Genomic DNA, 19,680 nt, shown 5'->3' on the forward strand with positions numbered 1-19,680 from the left:
AAGATATACAAGTTAGTCTAGTGTTCTAAACTGGGGTCCCATCTTTTGGAGGTTTGGCAGAGTCCTTCTTTTCAAGCTGGTCCTCACTTTTAGCGGAGGCCTGTTCAAGAGGCTTTGCCTCAGCTTTTTCTACATTTTCACTTTTGGCTAGTCCATCTTTTGTGGCACTAGATGCTGCAGGAGGCGTGAGGTCCTCAGATGCGAGAGGAGAGGGTGTGAGGTCCTCAGATGCGGGAGGAGGGGGTGTGAGGTCCTCAGATGCGGGAGGAGGGGGCGTGAGGTCCTCAGATGCGGGAGGAGGCGTGAGGTCCTCTGATGCGGGAGGAGGCGTGAGGTCCTCTGATGCGGGAGGAGGCGTGAGGTCCTCTGATGCGGGAGGAGGCGTGAGGTCCTCTGATGCGGGAGGAGGCGTGAGGTCCTCTGACGCGGGAGGAGACGTGAGGTCCTCTGACACGGGAGGAGGCGTGAGGTCCTCTGACGCGGGAGGAGGCGTGAGGTCCTCTGACGCGGGAGGAGGCGTGAGGTCGAGGTCCTCTGACGCGGGAGGAGGCGTGAGGTCCTCTGACGCGGCAGGCGGCGTGAGGTCCTCTGACGCAGGAGGAGCAGCAGGTGTTGTGATAAGGGGGGTGAGGTCCTCTGATGCAGGAGGAGCAGCAGGTGTTGTGATAAGGGGGGTGAGGTCCTCTTCCACAGAAATAAGAGGTGAGGTCGCACTCAGGACAGGAGCGATGACTTCTTGTGCCTGAGGAGCCTCAGCGAGCGGCAGAGTGAAGCCCATCTTCCCTCCACTCAGTGACCCCTCAGGTTTTGGGGGAGTCAGGGTCTGTGCCTCGCCTTCTGCATAAAGCCAGTCCATCTTCTGACGATGCTGTTTGACAGCATCGTCCACCCGGGCATCAATCATCGCTTCTGTCAGGACGCCATCTTCAGAGGAATAGGCTGCAGCCTACAAAAAAATAAAATAAAAAATAATAATAATCACACTTATTAAATGCAATCCTTATCACAAGGTTTCCATGAACAGAGAAAGGGCATCATACCTGCCAAGCCACTCCGAGCTTAGAGATCTCACGTCCAGACATGCCCTGGGTCCGGGCAGCAATCTCAGAGCACTTTTGACCGTAGTCAAATTGTGCCAGCTTCATCCTCCTACACAGACATGAGAAGTTAACCCTCTTGTCCTTTTGTCACCATTACCTTTCCCCTCATTGTTCACTTACTGCCTGCCCCCAGTCGCCGGCTCCAGGACATATTTGTCAAAATAGAGGCGCACCAGCCGCTCCCTCTCATCAGGTCCGGGTAGAGCAAAATTGACAATTTCATCTATTCTATCATTTATGGCCCAGTCAAACTGCTCTGGTTGATTACTGGCCAATACCAACATAAATCTGGAGAGAAAACAAAATATAGTTAACTGAATGTGTGTATGTAAACTTTTAACAATATACAATGGATTCTTTAACATTAATATGTTCTTACTTGGTGCTCTGTTCACCTGTTCTATACAAGAAAGCATTGAGTGTTGCTCGTAGATCTTCACTAATCTTTTCCTACAGGATAAAGAGAGACTATTTGGTCCTTTTTATAAAAAAAGGAAAACAAATAACAGGAAAACACATTTAAACTGTTAATATTGTACCGTGGATCGTTTACGAAGGAAGGCATCAGCTTCATCAACAAACAGCAGGAGTCTATAAAAGAACATTGTGTGCTCAGGATTTTCTGTTAAGATTTTAAAGGAAAATCGAATGTACAACTTTTTAACTCACCCACGGCGACTTGTGTTGGCCCAATCAAATACTTTGTGCATAGCAGTTACCCCATCGCGACCCATAGGTGCAACATCACCACCAGTCATAATGGCATAGTCCATCCCAGAATGCATTGCCAGTTTCTATTCAGGGGAAAACAGCTTTCAGTCAAACACAGAACCAACTCTAATAGTATTGTACGAGTCTGGATTTGAACATTAAAACTAAAATGACTTGAACCAAACAAAGCACCTTGGCAAAGAGAGTTTTGCCCGTTCCCGGAGGACCATACATCAAAATGTTTCTGTACAGGCCATGGTTTTGCCTTGTATTTGTTGTGGCTATTGCGATGTCACGCACACGCTCTTCTAGAGATGGCTAGAAGACAAGAATATGATCACCTGCTTGTTAGGAAAATCTGCATTTTATTTATGGGAGGTACTTACACTGAGAACGACTCCTTGCAGTGCATCTTGAGGTTTACTTTTCAACCGCTTGGCTGTCTGAAGGTTGAAGTAAAAGTTAGATATTTAATTAGTAGTGAGCCAGACTAAAAATACAATTGACTCATTACAGGATCATCATCATCATCATCATCATCATCATCATCATCATCATCATCATCATCATCAGACCTTCACTTACCTTCACTGGATGTTTCACTGCCTCAGCAACAGTGAGGCGAGATGTCTCTCGTACAAGGGACGGCTTCCCAAGCCTCGCTTCAATGTAGCGTCCAGCCACGCCTGTTGCATTACGGGCTGTATACACTCCCACAGCTAAAAGTGTGAGTCCTGCCACCTAGAGATGACAATTACATAATGCTTATGGATGCAGTTATGATATACTTCAATATAGTTTAACATAGTTTGTTATGACCCACTGTGGCTGTAACTTTGTCCCAGTCTGACACAAAAGCCCGAAATCCTTCTCCAAACACGGCCCCTGCAGTCCTGAAAGAAATGTTAACAGATAAGCACCAAGTGCATTCATAGAAAATCAGATCAGAATGAGTCTTACTTTATGGACTCCAGGACAGTCTGTCTGTGTTCAGCAGCCTTCAGTCGAATTTGTTCACGAATTATATCAGCATTTTCTCTTTCAACTCGACCTCTCGCTTTTGCTTCTGCTTCTATTCGCAGAAGTTCATTTTTGTGCCTTAGCCCCATCTCATGCTCGATTGTTGCTATAAAAACATTTACAAAACATCCGCTCAAATGCATTTAAAAAATAGTAAAAACTGATTTTTGTAAAATAGTTTACCTTTTCTCATGGCTTCTTGCTTTTGCACAGACTCCTCCTGTTTGCGGAGATTCTCTTCATTGAGACTTTGCTGTTGGTAAAAACGCAGTTCGCTGATGTTTTTGTCAAAAAGATAACACATTTAAAAGTTGGGATTGACCTGTTGTCGGAGTTGTTCCTCGTATCGCTGTCTGGCCAGCTTGTCCTGGTATTGGGCTCGCTGATTGAACACAACACACTTTCATTTATTTTGATCACTACAGTCATTGTAATATGTAATTAATATATATATATATATATATATATATATATATATATATATATATATATATATATATATATATATATATATATATATATATATATATATATATATATATATATATATATATATATATAATAGAGTTATTTTGTGCCATTTGAGTTTTTTTTGGTAGTTGAAGTTGTCACTCACAGCTTGGTGTTGTCTTGTCTCCTCGTTCAGTGTTTTTCTTCTCTCCTCTCCCTGAAGTTTAATCTGGTCACCTTTGAGCTGCTCCACTGCTGCTTCATACTCCTGTGAACAGAGCATCATGATGATGACTACAAGATGGCAGTGATGTCATGGAAGAATACAGTGTTTTTAGAAGATTTTTCACCTTTATTTTAGTCTGATGCTCCATCTGTACAGTCTGCTCCTGCATACGGGCTAAATCAAGGGCCTCTTTGGCATTACCTGGAAGAACATTCACGTTAGACAGTAAGGATACTAGTTCAAACATTATTATAAATAATGAATAATAAAAATGCATATGATTTATAAAGCACCTTTAACACTTTGAGGCCGCCATATGTCAGCCCCTTTGACCACCACCAACACTCATGCAGACACCACAATCAGTTATTAGTTATTGACCAGACTCGGTCTTGCCTTAATGTTGCATATAGAAATAGGAGTCTCTATATTTCAGAAGTTATTTGATCATATAGTGTTACTCCTTAACATTTATTAAATTAGGTCAAAATACTGTAGGCAACCATGCAGCTCCCCTGACTGTGACCTTTGAACTACAGAGTAATGAATGAAGGTGAGTGCTCAGTGGCCAGGACATGATGTTCATTCAGCTTTAATAAGAGTTACACAACAGATGCTGAAGAGACATCAACGGTCCACGCTCCATAGAAATGTAGGCTCTGCCCAGCACTTACGGGACTTGTCGAGCTCCTTAGCTGCCTGAGCAGCTCGCTCCAGCCCCGTAGGGTCGAAATTACTCCATTTGTCCTTGGGTTTATCTCCCCCGCTCCCTGAACCCCCTGACGGAGGCGGCGGAGGCGGCGGCGGGCCGGGCACAGCCGGAGGCTCGGGCTGCCCCCTGTTCAGACCGAACAACCACGACATGTCACGTAGAAGGAATAAAACACAGTTTAGCCGGTACTATGTGGCTGCAAGAGATGTCACTGCACTTCCTCCACGCGTGCTCACACCACTGCTGTTTGCGCATGCGCAACACTGCGTCAGCGTCAATCTGAAGGACGATATTTCTGATTGGCTGCAGCTGAACACGTTGGCCTCTTATTTGTTGAAAGAGCCACTTTAGCGCCACCCATTCATGATTTTATTTTACATCATATGAAATACAAAATAACAAACATGGCATCATAAAGAAGTGCATAGAAAACAAAGTAAATAGAGAGCAAAGTACACAGAGAGCAAAGTACATAGAGAGCAAAGTACACAAGAGTGCAAGGGGGTTCACATTCAGCTCGAGTCCAGAGAGTCCAAGGGGATTTCACACATATGGGAATAAATTGTTTGGGCTTTAGGTCCATTCATACATTTCAAGGATTTTACATATAATTTTAGCTCATTTTTAAAGAAAGCAAAGTTGGGGGCACACTTTTGGTTTTGTGGATAAAGAATTTTGCGAGACATAAAATAAAATGTATACATAGTCCCTCTTTTTTACATGTAATTAACATAACACATATTACGTCATACCCATCATTAATGAAAATGATGACGATGGAAATATGGAATTGATCCAATTTTGTATTTCCAGCCAGAAAAAATGGACCGCAGCACAATAGAAAAAATATAAGATAAGCCTTTATTTGTCCCACAATGGGGAAAATGCCAATGTTGCAACACAAAGTAGGTACAGAAGGAAACAACAAAGAACAGATAACTTATAGAAAACTTAAAAAAAACACTCTTAATAGAAAAGCTCTTATATAAACCTCTTACATTCTTAATAAAAAGTAAAAAAAATAAAATTAGTCACAATAGTAACAGTTATAGATGATCAGTGCTTTCAATGTCCTCCTCACAGAAACCAGCCACCCATTAATGCTGCCACTTGAGCTTTCATTCAAAAGACCTTGGTTGCATCAGGCTTTTCAAATGGGGAAAAAATAATAAATAATGAAACCCTAACACTATACGACTGTTGCCTGGAAAATCCAGACTGAGGTCTCTCTGTGAAGTTTGTATTCTGGATAACAGGAAAATATGACGGCACCATAACTGGCCATCATGGTTAGTACATGTTTTAACTTGCAGCAATAGAGACAATAATATGGTAACTTCAAGAAAACACTTTAAACCCTCCATCCTCTATTTGTTGTACTTTGAGAGACTGTTCCTGTCTGACTGAACTGTCAGTAAGATACAAACAATGAGGACATTACAAAAGTACGTATCAAAATTGTTTAATCAAATAAACACCAAATGACAAAGTATATACACACACTTTCTAAAATATAACTTGATGCATGAACAATTGGGTTTTCTTTACGGATGTAACACACAAGAAGAGCACTAGATTTGCCATTCTTTGCCCTCTGTGCATAATATTGCTTTAGAAATAACAAAATGCCTTCTAATTGTTTATTTTATTTATTGTAGGAAAGCTACACGTGACAGAACACCAGGAGGCTCTTTCCCGTCACCCAGCGCTGCCCGGAAACCCTCCTGCTGTCGAGCTCTGGCCAGCTTGGCCAGTGAGAGGAACGACCGCGGTTCAGTGATGGCCAAGTCACTGATGACATGACGATTGAGCTGGACACTGCTCTGTTTGGACAAAAGACAAAAACATCAACTTGTAAATAAAAGGAAATTGGAGTAAAAACAAATCATAAAAAGTTTTTACTAACCTTCACCAAGTTATGCATAAGAGCAGGATACTTCATCCCATGTTCCCGTGAGGCTGCAGCTATCCGTGAAATCCACAGCTGTAAAGGTAATACATTATGTACATTAAGTAAACAAAAAAAAGACTACATAAACATAAAGTTGTACAGAGAAGAAACAAATATGAATTCCCCATATATTAAATGTCCCAATGACCCAAGACCACATCAGGACTCAATTTAGAACCAAGATATTATTTTTCCCATAACATGTCGATCTAATTGTGATATAAACGTTTAAGTAAATGAGATGTATCAGCAGTTATTAATTTCTACAATATGTCCAGTCGTCTACTGTTGAAATAAACATTGGTCAGGGATTAATATGAATCCTTGGCGGCCACACCTTTTGACTTTCACAATGGCCAACTGTCCTGTCAATTTGTTATGAGAGCATATGAATATCTCAAAACACTTTTTTGTGAAAATATGTGGAACTGTCGCAATAGAGGCCAATATCCACGCAAAGCTAATGTTAAACTGTAAGGACACATAAGCCTGTCTTATCACATTGTACACAAATTATTCTGCCAGATTAATTGAATTAGAACAAACTAGATTGCGCTCTGTAGCAAAATAAGAAGATTTTAAACACTTTTTAGAGAAAATGGGAAAAAGGTGAGTAAAGTTAAAGGTGGTCAATAAAGTGAACACAACACTGCCTCCACAAAATATCAATTGACATCCTGTCCGTGAGTAAATGTGGTGTTAAATCATCTCACCGTCCGCATGTTGCGTTTCTTCAGTTTTCTAGCTTTGGTTGCGTAGACGAAAGCCCTTCTGACCATGCGCACGGCAAGTTTGTAGCAGCGATTCTTTCTGCCTCTGAAATGCTGGAAGAAGAAACCCGTATCAGTGATGCCCACAGGCTGACATCAAAATGACCATCTTATCAACACGTGACCGTGACAAGACAACGCCACAAAAGGGCGCAAGATGAAACACAAATTGAGCATAATCGATGCAACTAAACAACCGTGACGCTGTCCTCTAGAAAATAGCCACATCCATAAATATTGCGTTCCTTACCCGGGCATTTTTAAGAACTTCCTGGACTTTCCAATATCTGTCAGGTCCACGGCTTCGTATCCAGCAAGATAACGTTAGGAACACCATGGTTGTCCTACTCTACGACGAACAGAGACGCTAATACACGAGATCTACGAAGTGCTTCATTCGTAGTTGTTATGTGAGGTCTGTACGCATGGCGGTGCCAAGGGCGAAGGTGCGTTTGATTTAAAGACTTAGCGAGACATGTCTTTAACAATATCGCGAAATGTATGCGAATTACAACTCGTCTTAAAAAGCTATCGCGAAAGAACTAAATAACTGTCATAATCACAATTGGGTTTTATGGGGAAAAGGAACAACATAGACAAAACAAGTAGTGGAAAATATTTTTTGTCGGTGTTAAAAGCTCGGTGGATAAAACGAGCAAACCGACGTACACGCGAGGCAGCAGCTGGCGCGGTAGCTGCTGGGAAACTTTGCTGTAAATAGAACACCAGAGGGACAATGCCACGGTAACCCGTAGTAACCAACATCCAGTTCCAGCAGATAATCTACTCAAGAACTTTGGCAGCTGGACTTTTTAATAACACATTTCTCTTTTCATAATTTTACTTTTTTAATATATCTGTACTTTATCTAATACCCATGTTCTACCAAACTAATGTGATAAAATGACATTCTCTTTTTGGAGTATAAGCGTAAAATAAAAGGTGTAATGATCAATGATTGTGTTGAATGTCTATGTATTAACACAGAATAATTGTTTAAAAGCGCGGTGTTTTTAGAGTGAGTATTAATTTCGCAATACGGAGGAAACAGCATGAGTATCACATATTATACCAGTGTATGTCATTTCAAACCTTTTAATCAATTACATTTTTGGCCCAGCCTTTACGTTACAACAACCTGGCACTCCACTTCATCTTGCAGCATCTGAACTCCCCGTGAACATATGCCAGGATCCTGTTTGTGGACTTCAGACTCCCCCAGCTTCACTGTGGACTCCCTCCTCTTTTCTCGGAGCCACCATCACCCAGTGGGGGGCTCACCATCAGCTCCCTCATCAAGAAGGCCCAGCAGAAGATGTACTTCCTGCGGCATCTGAGGAAAGCCAGTGCAGATGATGGTGCAGTAGGTGCAGTTCTACACGGCCATCATTGAGTCCATCCTCACCTCCTCCATCACCGTGTGGTACGCTGGAGCCACAGCCAGGGACAAACATTGTGTGTTCTGCTGAGAAGGTGCTCTGGGACGAGCATGGACTATTTGAGCCACTCCCCTCAAGAACAGTTTCTTTCCCTCTGCCGTTAGACTCATGAACACAACACCTGACACTTTGACAGTACTCAACAAATACTATTCACGCACTGTTCACTGTCTGCACTATTTTTGACCATCTGTAAATTTTTGTGAAAAAATTCTGTGACAATACTGTTTATTTTTACTTTATTTTATTAGTCAATTCTTAATTTATGCATTCCATATTTGATTTGATAGACTATTTAATATTCTATTATTATTATTTGTATTATTATTTGTTTTATGCTGCGCTCCGAAACAAGTTCCTATGTTTGTGAACTGTGTTCAACGACAATGGCAATAAACCTTTTTCTGATTCTGATAATTTTACATCTTTGCTTTACAGTTACAAGATGGCCGCTTCGCTGGCCACAACAACCGTATTCCATAGATTCTAGCTTTAATCAACGCTTGCAGTGTTGCGTGTTGTGGTGAGTAAAGTAAAGCCTCATGAAACAGCAAAGCAGCGGCTGATATCCAAGTGTTACATTACCGCCACCCACTTTAATTGCTGATAACATAACTCAAATTCTGAGTCACGTGACAAGCTTTATGACCCATTGAAGTCACATGATCAGCGCTTTAGAATCACCTTTCCAAAGCAGTGTTTCAAAGCGCATGCGCACCGGGGCTCACTAGCTGTGTGCTGCTGGAGGTCACGTCAGAGTAGATCCAAAATGTCGGCAGCAGGTCTCTCGTCCTTGAGTCGCTGTGGTGTTTTAGCTTTCCGTTCCCACCCGGCACTTGTGGTAATGTCTAGCGTAACTTTAATAAACCACAGTTTCAGCAGAGTATATGGTTTTGATTTGAACTAATCTAAACATGGCGAAAGCGTAATGTTGCCTCCGCTGGGTGATATGCTATGCTAATATGCTAGGATGAAAACAGCCAAGTCTGGGCAAATGGGATCAACAATACTGTCACCTTATAATAGCTTTTAAGAATTGTTTTACGACAGCATATTTAGTTAATGCGCTAACCTATCTTTCTTAATCTAATCAAATATATACATTCATATATTTTGTGTTTTACATTTTTGTAAAAACACTCAACCTGGTTTGAAATTGAACATGTGTTTCAATGGTACTAAAATAAACAAAAGTTCTGTTATTTTGATCTAATATTATCAATCTGCTATGCATATTTGCTGTGTAAATGTGTGTTTACTTTATTGCTGTTGTCTTCAGGCAGCCCGGTGGGCTCACACTGCTGCTACCCCTGCTCCTCAGCCAAGGATTAAGACGTTTCAGATTTACAGATGGGACCCAGACACTCCAGGAGACAAACCTCGCATGCAGACCTACGAGATCGACCTCAACACGTATAAGCACTTTAACACAATGGACTAATAACTGCTAAATGGATGCTATTTACTTTTAACAATTGTATTTATTTTACAACTGCTGTCTCTTCAGATGTGGCCCAATGGTTCTTGATGCTCTTATCAAAGTAAAAAATGAGATGGACTCGACTCTCACCTTCCGCCGCTCTTGCAGAGAAGGTTGGTCATATAGATTGATGGGGATTATGCATCATTTTGCAGCATTGGGTGTTCATATATACAGTATCTATTGATCTCTTAATGATTACCTCCATAACGTAACATTATGATGAAGTTTGATAAATGTATAACAGTGATGAAAGTTTTTCTTTATTCTAGGTATTTGTGGGTCTTGTGCAATGAACATCAATGGTGGAAACACACTTGCTTGTCTGAATAAAATTGATACTAATGTAAGCAAGCCAACAAAGATTTACCCCCTGCCACACATGTATGTGGTCAAAGATCTTGTTCCTGTGAGTAAATCAAGCTTGCACAATTTAGCTATGTTTGCTTTTATCTAGATTTCTGATGCCATCAATGTTGTTTCAGGACATGAGTAACTTCTATGCTCAGTATAAGTCTATTGAGCCATATCTAAAGAAGAAAGATGACACCAAAGAAGGGAAATATCAGTACTATCAGTCTGTGGAAGACCGACAGAAGCTGGTATCACTGCAGTTTATTTATTGCATTTATTTTTGTTAATGAGGAGTTTGTAAATATGTCTCCTGTGTCATATAGGACGGTTTGTATGAATGCATCCTGTGTGCCTGCTGTAGTACGAGCTGCCCTAGTTACTGGTGGAACGGTGATAAATACCTGGGGCCAGCTGTGCTCATGCAGGTCAGTTTGAGGTTGATAATATCTACTTTACTTTTTAACTTGCCTAACATATATACTGCTTTTAGGCATATCGTTGGATGATTGACTCGCGAGATGAGTTTACAGAGGAACGACTTTCCAAGCTGCAGGATCCGTTCTCTCTCTATCGCTGTCACACGATCATGAACTGCACCAAAACCTGCCCCAAGGTAATCATCACCGGGTACATTTCCATGATCAGAAAATGATCAGATGATAATCAGATAACCCAATAATTAGATATGATCAGTTGATTGAAGCGCAACCGTTGTATTCGGCACATGAAATTACGAAGAAAATGGAACTTGTCCATATAAGGCCTGTCAATAAACCGCAGGTGCCCACGTTGAGATGCACATAAATATAGTACACAATAGTGACAAGCCAGTTGTCTTTTGAACCGGGGGGCTCGCGCCACCGGTCTGCGACTGTGTAGACTTAAAAAGGTCAACAGTACAGTGAATAGCATAAGCACGCAATGAAGTATGTCTTGCTTAGGACCTTTACAAATTGACAATATTCAGGCGAGACTAAAAAGGTATGTATTTTTTATGTTTGGGTTTCTGTAGTGTAAGTTCTGAAGCGCGGGCGGTGCTCATATGCACATCTCACGGATCTAGAAGGCCTGAGCCGGGCATGGCCAAATTACAGCCCGGGGGCCAAATGCGGCCCTCAGACCATTTTTTGTTTCCCTCCGACTTCCTGCTGAGTTGGTTGCAACAAAGTACCATATTTTCCGGACTATAAGTGCATTTTTAGGGGAAATGTATTTCCTAAAATCCAAGACCAAGAACAGACATTTCATCTTGTAATGCAATTTAAAATAATAACAGATGAGAGAACATGGTGAATAGTTGTACGTATGCCAACATAACACCTTCAGCTACATGATGCGCAGACAACGAACTGTCGTAAGTGTCTGGTATGTTAACGTAACATATTAACAGTTATTCAGATAATTATAGCATAAAGAACATGCTAACAAGTTTACCAAAGCATCAGTTTTACCCCAAATCACCAAATCCATTCAATTCTTCTTCCTCGGTGTCACTTCTAAACAACTCTGCAAACTCTGGAGGTAGAGGAAGTGCAGATTCTTCTTCTGTGTCTCTTGGAGCTAAGAGCGCCCTCTTGTGGTTGTCAGTGTGAAAATAACAAATAAAATAACGTATAACTCACTCCGGATTATAAATTGCACCCCGGCCAAAACTATGAAAAAAGGTGTGACTTATTGTCCGGAAAATACTGTAGTATTTTTTACTTTATAATTGTAAAAAGATCAAGCATTTTGATATATATGTTATACCAACCTAATATTAATGTCTCAAGTCTTAATAAAGGTGTGAAGGTTCATTGAAACAATGTCAAATGCAAAATTTCGAATGATTTGTCTTTCGACAAATTTGAATGTTTGGACACCCCTGGTCTAAGCTTTCTAATGGTGTATCACACTGGCATGTGGCCTGTAAGATCTTTTAATAAGCAATACCATTTGGGTATGTCTAACTATTGTGCACAGGGCAAAATAGGCTTCTGTAATATTGGGTTAACCTTTTTAATTGTTTTTTGCCACATTAGTTTTTCATTTTATTAATTCATTTCCCAAGGTCCAAAACCTGTACAGATGTGAACAATCTGAAAGAAATCTGATTATTCGCATCAGATTGTAAGTGTTAACACGTCATTTCAATAATCTCATAACTCCAGAAATCATGTATTGATAAGATTGTTGGTGTGCATGGAAATTTTAAATTTGCTGCCATTAGCCCATACAATACATAATTTGTTAATTTCGCCCCCTAAACCTACTTGAAGTGAAACAAATTAATTTGGCGCGACAGTGTCCCCTACAGAGTGAAATAAAATTTTATATGGGGAGCAAAATATTAAGTATTTCAAAACTTTATACAATTTGGCGCACAATTCCATTTTGGTGTCCCAATTAAAAAGTCAATGAGACCCATGTCATATTTGTTACGGCATAGCCGAAGCGATGATAGAAACCTCCCATGTTCATCCAATGGGAAAATTGCCACATTTCTGAAATTTTAACACCTCTCTCTCCTTGGGCGTTAAGCCTGACCAAGCTTATATTGTTTTCTCGAAATATTGCATTTTTCAGTACACAATAATGCCCAGATTTGTAAAGCAAAGGTGACAGGGCGCGATGGCGCCTCGGATTTGGCAGTAGGTGTAATAAAGGGAAGAAAATTGGGACGCGTTGCGTGGCGGTAACGGAGACGGCGGGGTGAGGGCTGATCATTGCCGCTTGCGGCCATATTTTAATGTTTTGTCATTTGCCACACTTAATAAAGATCAACCCTGTCATATTAGTGACACCTGTTCAAATGAGTATCTAGATTTTTATCTTTTTTTTAACAGCCTTTTAAAGTCCATTACTAAAATGGTTTGAATAAATGATGTTAAATCAGTGTGCTTCTTTCTCCACAGGGCTTGAATCCTGGAAAAGCAATCGCAGAGATCAAGAAGATGATGGCTACATACAAAGACAAGAAAGCAGCTGCAGCTTGAATGCTCCGATGCCTTCTTCATTGATTCCCTCCACAATTGATCATTAGATTTATATTCAAATGCTTTTTGAGTTTGATTGTTCCACACACTCCAACACACTCTGTAACAGATGTCTGTGTGTCTGTGGTTGAATAAATGTGCACATGTACAGCCTGAATGAGAGAGTTTGACATAACATATTAATTTATCTCAAAACCATTTGCTTTTTGCAGAGATATCTTTCTTGCCATGTGGCCTATAGTTCATATTGATGAAATGTAAAATGTGTAAATGCAACCTGATTAATGGCTTTTGTCTTACTTGTGTGTTGCAGAAACATGATAGAATTAAACCAGAGATAAACATTCCTTTGTACTTAACTTTAAAAAAACAGCTTGCTTTGTAGGATGGGTCACACTTTAAACTAATTTGAGCCTATTTTAGTCCAGATATGGACTTGGTTTGGTCCTTTTCTAGTCCAGTTAAATTTGGATTTATGTTTTATGTGAATAGTGTGAACGCACTCTTGACAAGTGATCTGATCATTGCGTGCAAATTTTGCCTGGTTCTTGTTCATATTGATGCACCTGAGGGCCTCCTGAAGAAGATCGATACAGAATCGTATCAGTCTTGACTCTTGACGCTGCGGAGATGAACCGCTAAATCCATTTGGCCCCTAAACTGGCCTTGGCACTGGGCCCTCGCACTGGGCCCTCGCTCTGGGTCCGGGGGCCGAACAGGGCGGAGACTGCATGGTGGGCTGGTACAATGTGGCGCAGTGAGGTCCTTCAGCAGATGCACGCAGCAGCGCGGCGCAGGCAGCACAGAACTTGAATAAACTTGGGTAAGTAGAATATTCATAATGCAGGCCAAACTTGCAGTTGATTTTTTAAAATCACCCGAAATTGTACTCATTCACAAATCTGGCTCAAACCCTTCTTGCATCGAATTAACACTGGAAAGCTTTACTAAAAGGATTATCTAATGGAAATGATTCCAGATTGAGGTTTTATATTGAGTGTGTTGGTGATGTTGCGCTGCTGTTTTCACTGGAGAGAAGTGGGACTTCATTTAGAACGAGCATGATGATGCCAAGAGGGAAAACATCAACGAGGGGGAAAGAAAAAGTTGCCTCGTGAAAGTGGTGGAGGTCGTTGAGGGCACAGACTATGGATTACAGTGATTTTTACAGACTGTTGTGCTTGTCCTGCAGTTATAGTCTTGTAAACTGGTGACATCCCTTGAAGCTGTCCTCAAAAACTCCTGTAATGTCTTTGCATGTGTTTTTGGGGTAGACGGGGGTCTGGAGAGAGTGAATGAAAGAAGGGGGGTGTAATGGCTCCCAGATGTTTGCTGTGGAGCCATATGTTTTCCCGATAGCCACACTGGGATGCACAAGATAGAAGAATGCCCATGAACGTGCGAACAAGGCTGATTTATCCATGCACGACCCCAAATTGTGCTGCTCTCTGGGTTTTGTTGTCTTCTTTGTGTCCTTATACACTGAGAATTACATGCACAAAGAGGCCTGTAATGCAGAACAGATATGCTTAGTGCTGGTGTTCTCAAATTACTTTGATATAGTTTTATTTCTGGTAAACTTTGGTCACATTTATACCTGAGTAACACTGCACAAGATTCTGAGGCACAACAAGAACTGGAACAGATATTAAGGATATATATTACTGTAAGTTGTTATCTGTACATGATGATGGCACTTGAAGAACTAGATATGTCACAAGAGGTCATGAAATGTTTAAGAATGACTAGTTTTGCATAAGCAGCTTGTTGATTAATAAAAGCAAATTCAAAAGTTATCGTCAATGTCATGCCCTCCTTGTTCTGTAACAGCTGTGTTTTGTGCTATTTGAGTGGGACAGAAAGGAATTTAGGGATGTAGAGACAGACAGAGGAGGACAAAAAAGCTGCAGCAAGGGGAGGGGAGAAGGGGGTCCTTATGTCTCTTTTCCAGGAATCCGTCCCGTCTTGAGCCCCGAGTCTTGAGTCTGCGGCAAAAGGGGGAAAGTAGGAAACCAGAGATTGCTCTTCAAAGACGACAGACGTGCCACATTCTTGCTGGCACTGTTTGGGGCCATTTCAGACAGAGGGAGAGAGAGAGAGGGGCGAGAGAACGGGGTGAAGGAGGGCATCCGGGGGAAGAGTGGCGGGGGTTGGACTGGGGACCAAATGAGTTGATGTTGTTGTCTTTTCCTTCTGTTTCTAGTGTCAAAGTCAGTCTACCTCCACGAGCGACCATGAGAGCGCTCCTGCTCACCACTCTGTCAGGTAACACAGCGACAGATAACCTATACGGCATCGAGCACTGTTTTTGTACAATATATGTCAATATTTCAGTATATGAATGATGAAATGTTTGTCTTTAACTTTGTTCTGTGAATTTCAATTGGCAAATCTGATGGATCGATTAGAAACTCGCAGAATTTGGCGTTAACAACTGCACACCCATTTCCAATCCGTGACAAAGTAATGGATATAGATTCTTTCTCATTGATTAAAGTATTCACAAGGAGAAGTTACGTTCAAGCCAGTTCCAAGTTCAGACAAATGATTAAGTTAAGTTTGCTTGAGGAAAATGACCACGGTTCTACAGAATGGCACAGGAGGAAGCTGATCGTGCGCTGATTTCCCTAAGTATATGACATTAAGGAATTTACTTTTGTGATCAAAGTTGTTCATTCTTGTGTTATAGTGGTGATTATGTCCCAGGCTCAGTGCCAAGAACCGTACCCTTATTTGGGTGAGTTTAGTTCATCTGTATTTTATGTATTTGTGCCTGTTTCTGTTTAATTCGATTGTTTTCCCATGAGTCATCTCGCCCCCTCCTCCCTCTGCTCCTTTACCTCCCGCAAACAAGAGCGCAGCCTGTAAAACGCACTTCAAATAAACAACTTGCATATGAAGTCACACTTGTTGTAGTTTTATGGCTTTAATGTGTTTTGATTTAAGATGATTATTATCTTGATCTTGTTCTCATTATGTTCTCCCTGACTTCACAATAGATCCAGTCGAATATGGACCAGATTATTTTCCAGGTAAATAGTCTTTTACTTTCAACAGAATCCTTTTTTTTTTTTTTTGTTTAACAATTATTCATTTATAGCCGTGACAAGATAGAACAAAATGTTTTTACTAATTTACTTAGATTTGGAATTCCATAAATGAGGCTACTTTTGCTTTACTACCAGTCACGAAATTACCGGAGCACAGTTTTAATGCATGTCTGGGCAGTAGAAAAGGTATTACCGTATTTTCCAGACTATAAGTCGCACATTTTTTCATAGTTTTTGCCGGGGTACAACTTATATACTGTACTTATACTTATACTCCAGTGACTTATATGTGATATTATTTGTTATTTTCACACTTGCAACCGCATTTCATACTCCAGTGCGACTTATATATGTTTTTTTCTTTTCTATTATGCATTTTTTGGCTGGTGCGACTTATATAGTCCGGAAAATACTGCTACTGGAAGTCAAAGCAACTCGGGGTAATATTCATGGTGGCAATCTGCCCAATGAGCTATAAATCTAGAGAGCTCGTGGACACTGTTGCAGCTAGAACTGGATGTCTGTCGCTGTAGGTTGCCATGGTGATATTCCTTTAGTTTTAATACATCTCATTTCACTTCAACACGTTTTCAGGTCAGGTTTGTGGAGAGGCAAGAGTTGGATGTTTAGGATAATAGTAGGAAGTTTTGAAGTGTTTTTTTTTCCCTTTCCTCATATTTTACCAAAGTATTAACAAAGTAATAGTACATTTCCTTGAGTACATGTGTTTTCTTGTCTGTTGTCTTAGAGAATCCTGACCTCGACGGCTCAGACCCGGTCCCGGGCACGTACCAACAGCAGGTCCGACTGGAGCCCGTCCTTCGTCCAGAGAAAACAGGTAACGTCTGCCAACATCACCATTAAAGTGTAATGTGTAATGTGTTGTTCTTGGTCGCAGATTCATACTTGGAGACTGAGCCCACTGAGCCTGGACCTCTGGGTAAGAAAACAATATTTGTCTTTTGGACCTTAAATGTTTCCTGAAATCATTTTGTTGGCAGATATAAATAGATTTACCTCACTATGTAAATAGTTGTATTGTGGCTTCCAGCTTCTTTCTAGAAACGCTCACAGTTACTTACTCATGAGTTGATAGAGGGCAATAACTAGAGGTGCTGATAATCTAAATACTTTTGTTTATTATAAGGTAATGGAAGATATAGTGGGACTGCAAGATTAATTGCAATTTTAATAAAAATGTTCACTTTGACAAACATGTTCTGAAATGCGTAGTCCCTCATTTGTCCATTCTACCATGTGATTCTTCTTGTATTTTAGCGGCCAGATCTTCTCTCAAATGTGACTAATACTGCACTGTTGACAAAATCTTGATTTCAGTATAAATATAATAACAAACCTCATCACAAACAGAATCCTTTTGACCTCCTCGTCTGTTTGTTTGAGCAGACTGCAGAGAAGAGCAGTATCCATGCACCAGGCTCTACTCAGTCCACAAGCCGTGCAAGCAGTGTCTCAACAGCCTCTGCTTCTACAGGTTAGTCCGACCCACTTTGGATGGACAATTACAGTCCAACGCTCTCATTACGTTTTCCAGGCCAAACTCTGTCCCTGTACGATAAACAGATGAGACGGCTCATGTAGTCCAAGCCTGAGAGATAGTTTTCGCCTAAACTTTTGTATTATCCAGGACGAGCATTGATAGATTATAGGACGTATCAGAGAGTTGTGAGTTTGTCTGTTTACAAGGAAAAAGTACAGTATTGAATGACCTAATAGAAATGTCATTGAGGTAAGTGAGTCTAAACATCATCTGTTTCCATTCAGTTTGCGACGGGTGTATGTCATCAACAAAGAGGTTTGCGTGCGGACCGTGTGTGCGCATGAAGAACTGCTCAGAGGTACGTTCAGCATGGTCCCCTGTAACAAGATTAGTTTGATTTGTTCCTGAAAGGTTTTCTCTTAGGCTTCACATAACCCAAAGAACTGGAAAAGGTCATTAAATATTATATATATTCTGCCCAAAGCCATGCACATTTTAAGACTTTTCACTCTGTAGTGACTTTAATTTCCTTAATTTTTCCGTGGAGCCAGTGCTGAAAAAGTCCCTGGTGCTGTTGCTAGACACATAAAAAGTGATATATTGCTTTAATATCCTTTTCCTTCCTGTGTGTGTAGCTGACCTGTGCCGGGACCAGTTCTCCCGTTGTGGCGTAGCAGCTCTGAGTGGAGGCTGTGGGTCGATAGGGGGCAGCTGTGGCAAGAGCTGTGGAGGCTGCTGAACTTCAGGGACAAGACTCGTCTGAAAACTGCCGCTGCCCAAACACTTTTGAACATGTTTTACTCCTGTGTCATAAACTAGGGATGTAACAAGAGTTCATGGTACTGTATTATCATCGTATTAGCTTTAAACAACAATATTTATTCAAATATTGAGAGATTTTGTGTTTTAAAGAAATGCTCACAAATACTTACACTACTTTATGAAATAATACTTTTGACACGGCTATAATCCTTATTGTCATATTTTAAGAATATTAAGATTAAAGGTGCACTATGAAACCTTTCTGCTGGAAGGTCTGCCACCTACTTGAATTCATGTAGATATGATTGCTTTGTTTGAAATGTTCCACAGTACAGCATTAATTTATCTAACTCCATGTAGACAAGCAGGTGTCACCACCACCAGGCCCAGTTACAGATCAGATCTGTGGAGAGGTTTTTAAAGGGACTTTTGAGCAATACAAATGCCTGTAATTGAACAAATCTAAAGCAAGATATGTTAATACTATACTGTGTAACATTTCAAGTAAAGTGATCAAATATCCTAACAGAACCCCTGTAAGAAATGTTACATAGTGCACAATTACGGTCTTTTATTGTAGCTCATGTTGTAGTGACACATTTGATATTGCCACAGCAAAGTTGTTACATCCCTAATGTTCTCTTCGCAGTATTTTAGTTTTTGTTTATCAATGTGTTTGCCAAAGATCTAGTGTGTATTGAATATATTTACTCCGCTGACAATCATTGGTGCTACAAAACATCACACTGGTGCTATGAAGACTTTACATGCACAATAGTATTTTGTACAATATTAACCTAATGCTTTTATTTGTGTATTTTTATTTTTATAGCAGTGATTGTTAAGATGATGGAAACTGTGCACTGACCACTCTTCAGCCATCATTTTTCACTAGGCATATTATGGGATGTGTTTTTGGTGCCACTTGGACTGAAGCGACCAGTCCGAAAGCTCATTTAGTAAATACATCTTTGAAAAGTCACATAGGCCTCTGTACTACTGCTTTGTAAAACAGTCAATATAAAGACTGGGAATAAAACATCACTTTTATAATGATATGGGTTTTTTCATTCAACTTTTTCTGTTTTATAACTGCATTGTACAAAGCCCTGGCGTGTGCCACAGACTAATCCTCCAGTGAACTTACATTACCTTACCATAACAATATAACACCTGTAA

The 19,680-nt window shown here is 40.6% G+C and overlaps 4 protein-coding genes across 4 annotated transcripts in view; 2 read left to right on the top strand and 2 right to left on the bottom strand.

Moving 5' to 3' along the window:
- Nucleotides 1–4,482, bottom strand: part of atad3 (ATPase family AAA domain containing 3) — a 4,835-nt gene extending 353 nt beyond the window's left edge. The window contains exons 1-16 of the mRNA XM_072452273.1: nucleotides 4,182–4,482; nucleotides 3,632–3,708; nucleotides 3,448–3,549; nucleotides 3,154–3,213; nucleotides 3,015–3,084; nucleotides 2,772–2,937; nucleotides 2,635–2,704; nucleotides 2,397–2,552; nucleotides 2,198–2,254; nucleotides 2,004–2,129; nucleotides 1,770–1,894; nucleotides 1,640–1,691; nucleotides 1,480–1,550; nucleotides 1,221–1,388; nucleotides 1,041–1,149; nucleotides 1–946 (exon numbers count right to left, since the gene is read on the bottom strand). The exon at nucleotides 1–946 is cut by the window's left edge and continues 353 nt beyond it. Coding sequence (XP_072308374.1) covers nucleotides 26–946; nucleotides 1,041–1,149; nucleotides 1,221–1,388; nucleotides 1,480–1,550; nucleotides 1,640–1,691; nucleotides 1,770–1,894; nucleotides 2,004–2,129; nucleotides 2,198–2,254; nucleotides 2,397–2,552; nucleotides 2,635–2,704; nucleotides 2,772–2,937; nucleotides 3,015–3,084; nucleotides 3,154–3,213; nucleotides 3,448–3,549; nucleotides 3,632–3,708; nucleotides 4,182–4,371 — 2,520 coding nt within the window. The 5' untranslated portion in view covers nucleotides 4,372–4,482 and the 3' untranslated portion in view covers nucleotides 1–25. The remainder of the gene's footprint in view (nucleotides 947–1,040; nucleotides 1,150–1,220; nucleotides 1,389–1,479; nucleotides 1,551–1,639; nucleotides 1,692–1,769; nucleotides 1,895–2,003; nucleotides 2,130–2,197; nucleotides 2,255–2,396; nucleotides 2,553–2,634; nucleotides 2,705–2,771; nucleotides 2,938–3,014; nucleotides 3,085–3,153; nucleotides 3,214–3,447; nucleotides 3,550–3,631; nucleotides 3,709–4,181) is intronic.
- Nucleotides 4,483–5,665: 1,183 nt separating this feature from the next.
- Nucleotides 5,666–7,403, bottom strand: mrpl20 (mitochondrial ribosomal protein L20). Its single transcript, XM_072452881.1, has 4 exons — nucleotides 7,191–7,403; nucleotides 6,884–6,994; nucleotides 6,126–6,203; nucleotides 5,666–6,042 (listed from the first exon to the last, which is right to left on the bottom strand). The coding sequence occupies exons 1-4, from the start codon at nucleotides 7,275–7,277 to the stop codon at nucleotides 5,869–5,871; spliced, it is 450 nt and encodes a 149-aa protein (XP_072308982.1). The 5' UTR covers nucleotides 7,278–7,403; the 3' UTR covers nucleotides 5,666–5,868.
- A 1,708-nt stretch (nucleotides 7,404–9,111) lies between these two features.
- sdhb (succinate dehydrogenase complex, subunit B, iron sulfur (Ip)) lies at nucleotides 9,112–13,298 on the top strand. The gene is made up of 8 exons (XM_072452274.1): nucleotides 9,112–9,220; nucleotides 9,659–9,792; nucleotides 9,887–9,972; nucleotides 10,132–10,268; nucleotides 10,345–10,461; nucleotides 10,537–10,638; nucleotides 10,704–10,826; nucleotides 13,108–13,298. The coding sequence occupies exons 1-8, from the start codon at nucleotides 9,149–9,151 to the stop codon at nucleotides 13,186–13,188; spliced, it is 852 nt and encodes a 283-aa protein (XP_072308375.1). The 5' UTR covers nucleotides 9,112–9,148; the 3' UTR covers nucleotides 13,189–13,298.
- Nucleotides 13,299–15,364: 2,066 nt separating this feature from the next.
- Nucleotides 15,365–19,557, top strand: mfap2 (microfibril associated protein 2). Its single transcript, XM_072452275.1, has 8 exons — nucleotides 15,365–15,453; nucleotides 15,878–15,925; nucleotides 16,188–16,220; nucleotides 16,987–17,076; nucleotides 17,137–17,178; nucleotides 17,646–17,733; nucleotides 18,024–18,097; nucleotides 18,375–19,557. Exons 1-8 carry the CDS (start codon nucleotides 15,423–15,425, stop codon nucleotides 18,476–18,478), a joined length of 510 nt encoding a protein of 169 aa, XP_072308376.1. The 5' UTR covers nucleotides 15,365–15,422; the 3' UTR covers nucleotides 18,479–19,557.
- Nucleotides 19,558–19,680: the final 123 nt, after the last annotated feature.

This window comes from Eucyclogobius newberryi, unplaced genomic scaffold (assembly GCF_026437365.1).
Source record: "Eucyclogobius newberryi isolate DKJ021-1_F unplaced genomic scaffold, fEucNew1.0.hap1 SCAF_19, whole genome shotgun sequence".
Taxonomy (NCBI): domain Eukaryota; kingdom Metazoa; phylum Chordata; class Actinopteri; order Gobiiformes; family Gobiidae; genus Eucyclogobius; species Eucyclogobius newberryi.

Bases quoted from the DNA above. Each gene is read 5' to 3' on its own strand.
- mrpl20 (XM_072452881.1), bottom strand. From the start codon at position 7,277: ATGGTGTTCCTAACGTTATCTTGCTGGATACGAAGCCGTGGACCTGAC. The intron at 6,204-6,883 runs GTGAGATGATTT...TTACCTTTACAG, and splicing joins AGAAACGCAACATGCGGACG to CTGTGGATTTCACGGATAGC. The intron at 6,043-6,125 runs GTTAGTAAAAAC...TTGTCCAAACAG, and splicing joins TTATGCATAACTTGGTGAAG to AGCAGTGTCCAGCTCAATCG.
- sdhb (XM_072452274.1), top strand. From the start codon at position 9,149: ATGTCGGCAGCAGGTCTCTCGTCCTTGAGTCGCTGTGGTGTTTTAGCT. The intron at 9,221-9,658 runs GTAATGTCTAGC...TGTTGTCTTCAG, and splicing joins GTTCCCACCCGGCACTTGTG to GCAGCCCGGTGGGCTCACAC. The intron at 10,269-10,344 runs GTGAGTAAATCA...ATGTTGTTTCAG, and splicing joins TGGTCAAAGATCTTGTTCCT to GACATGAGTAACTTCTATGC.
- mfap2 (XM_072452275.1), top strand. From the start codon at position 15,423: ATGAGAGCGCTCCTGCTCACCACTCTGTCAG. The intron at 17,179-17,645 runs GTAAGAAAACAA...TTGTTTGAGCAG, and splicing joins CACTGAGCCTGGACCTCTGG to ACTGCAGAGAAGAGCAGTAT. The intron at 18,098-18,374 runs GTACGTTCAGCA...CTGTGTGTGTAG, and splicing joins GCATGAAGAACTGCTCAGAG to CTGACCTGTGCCGGGACCAG.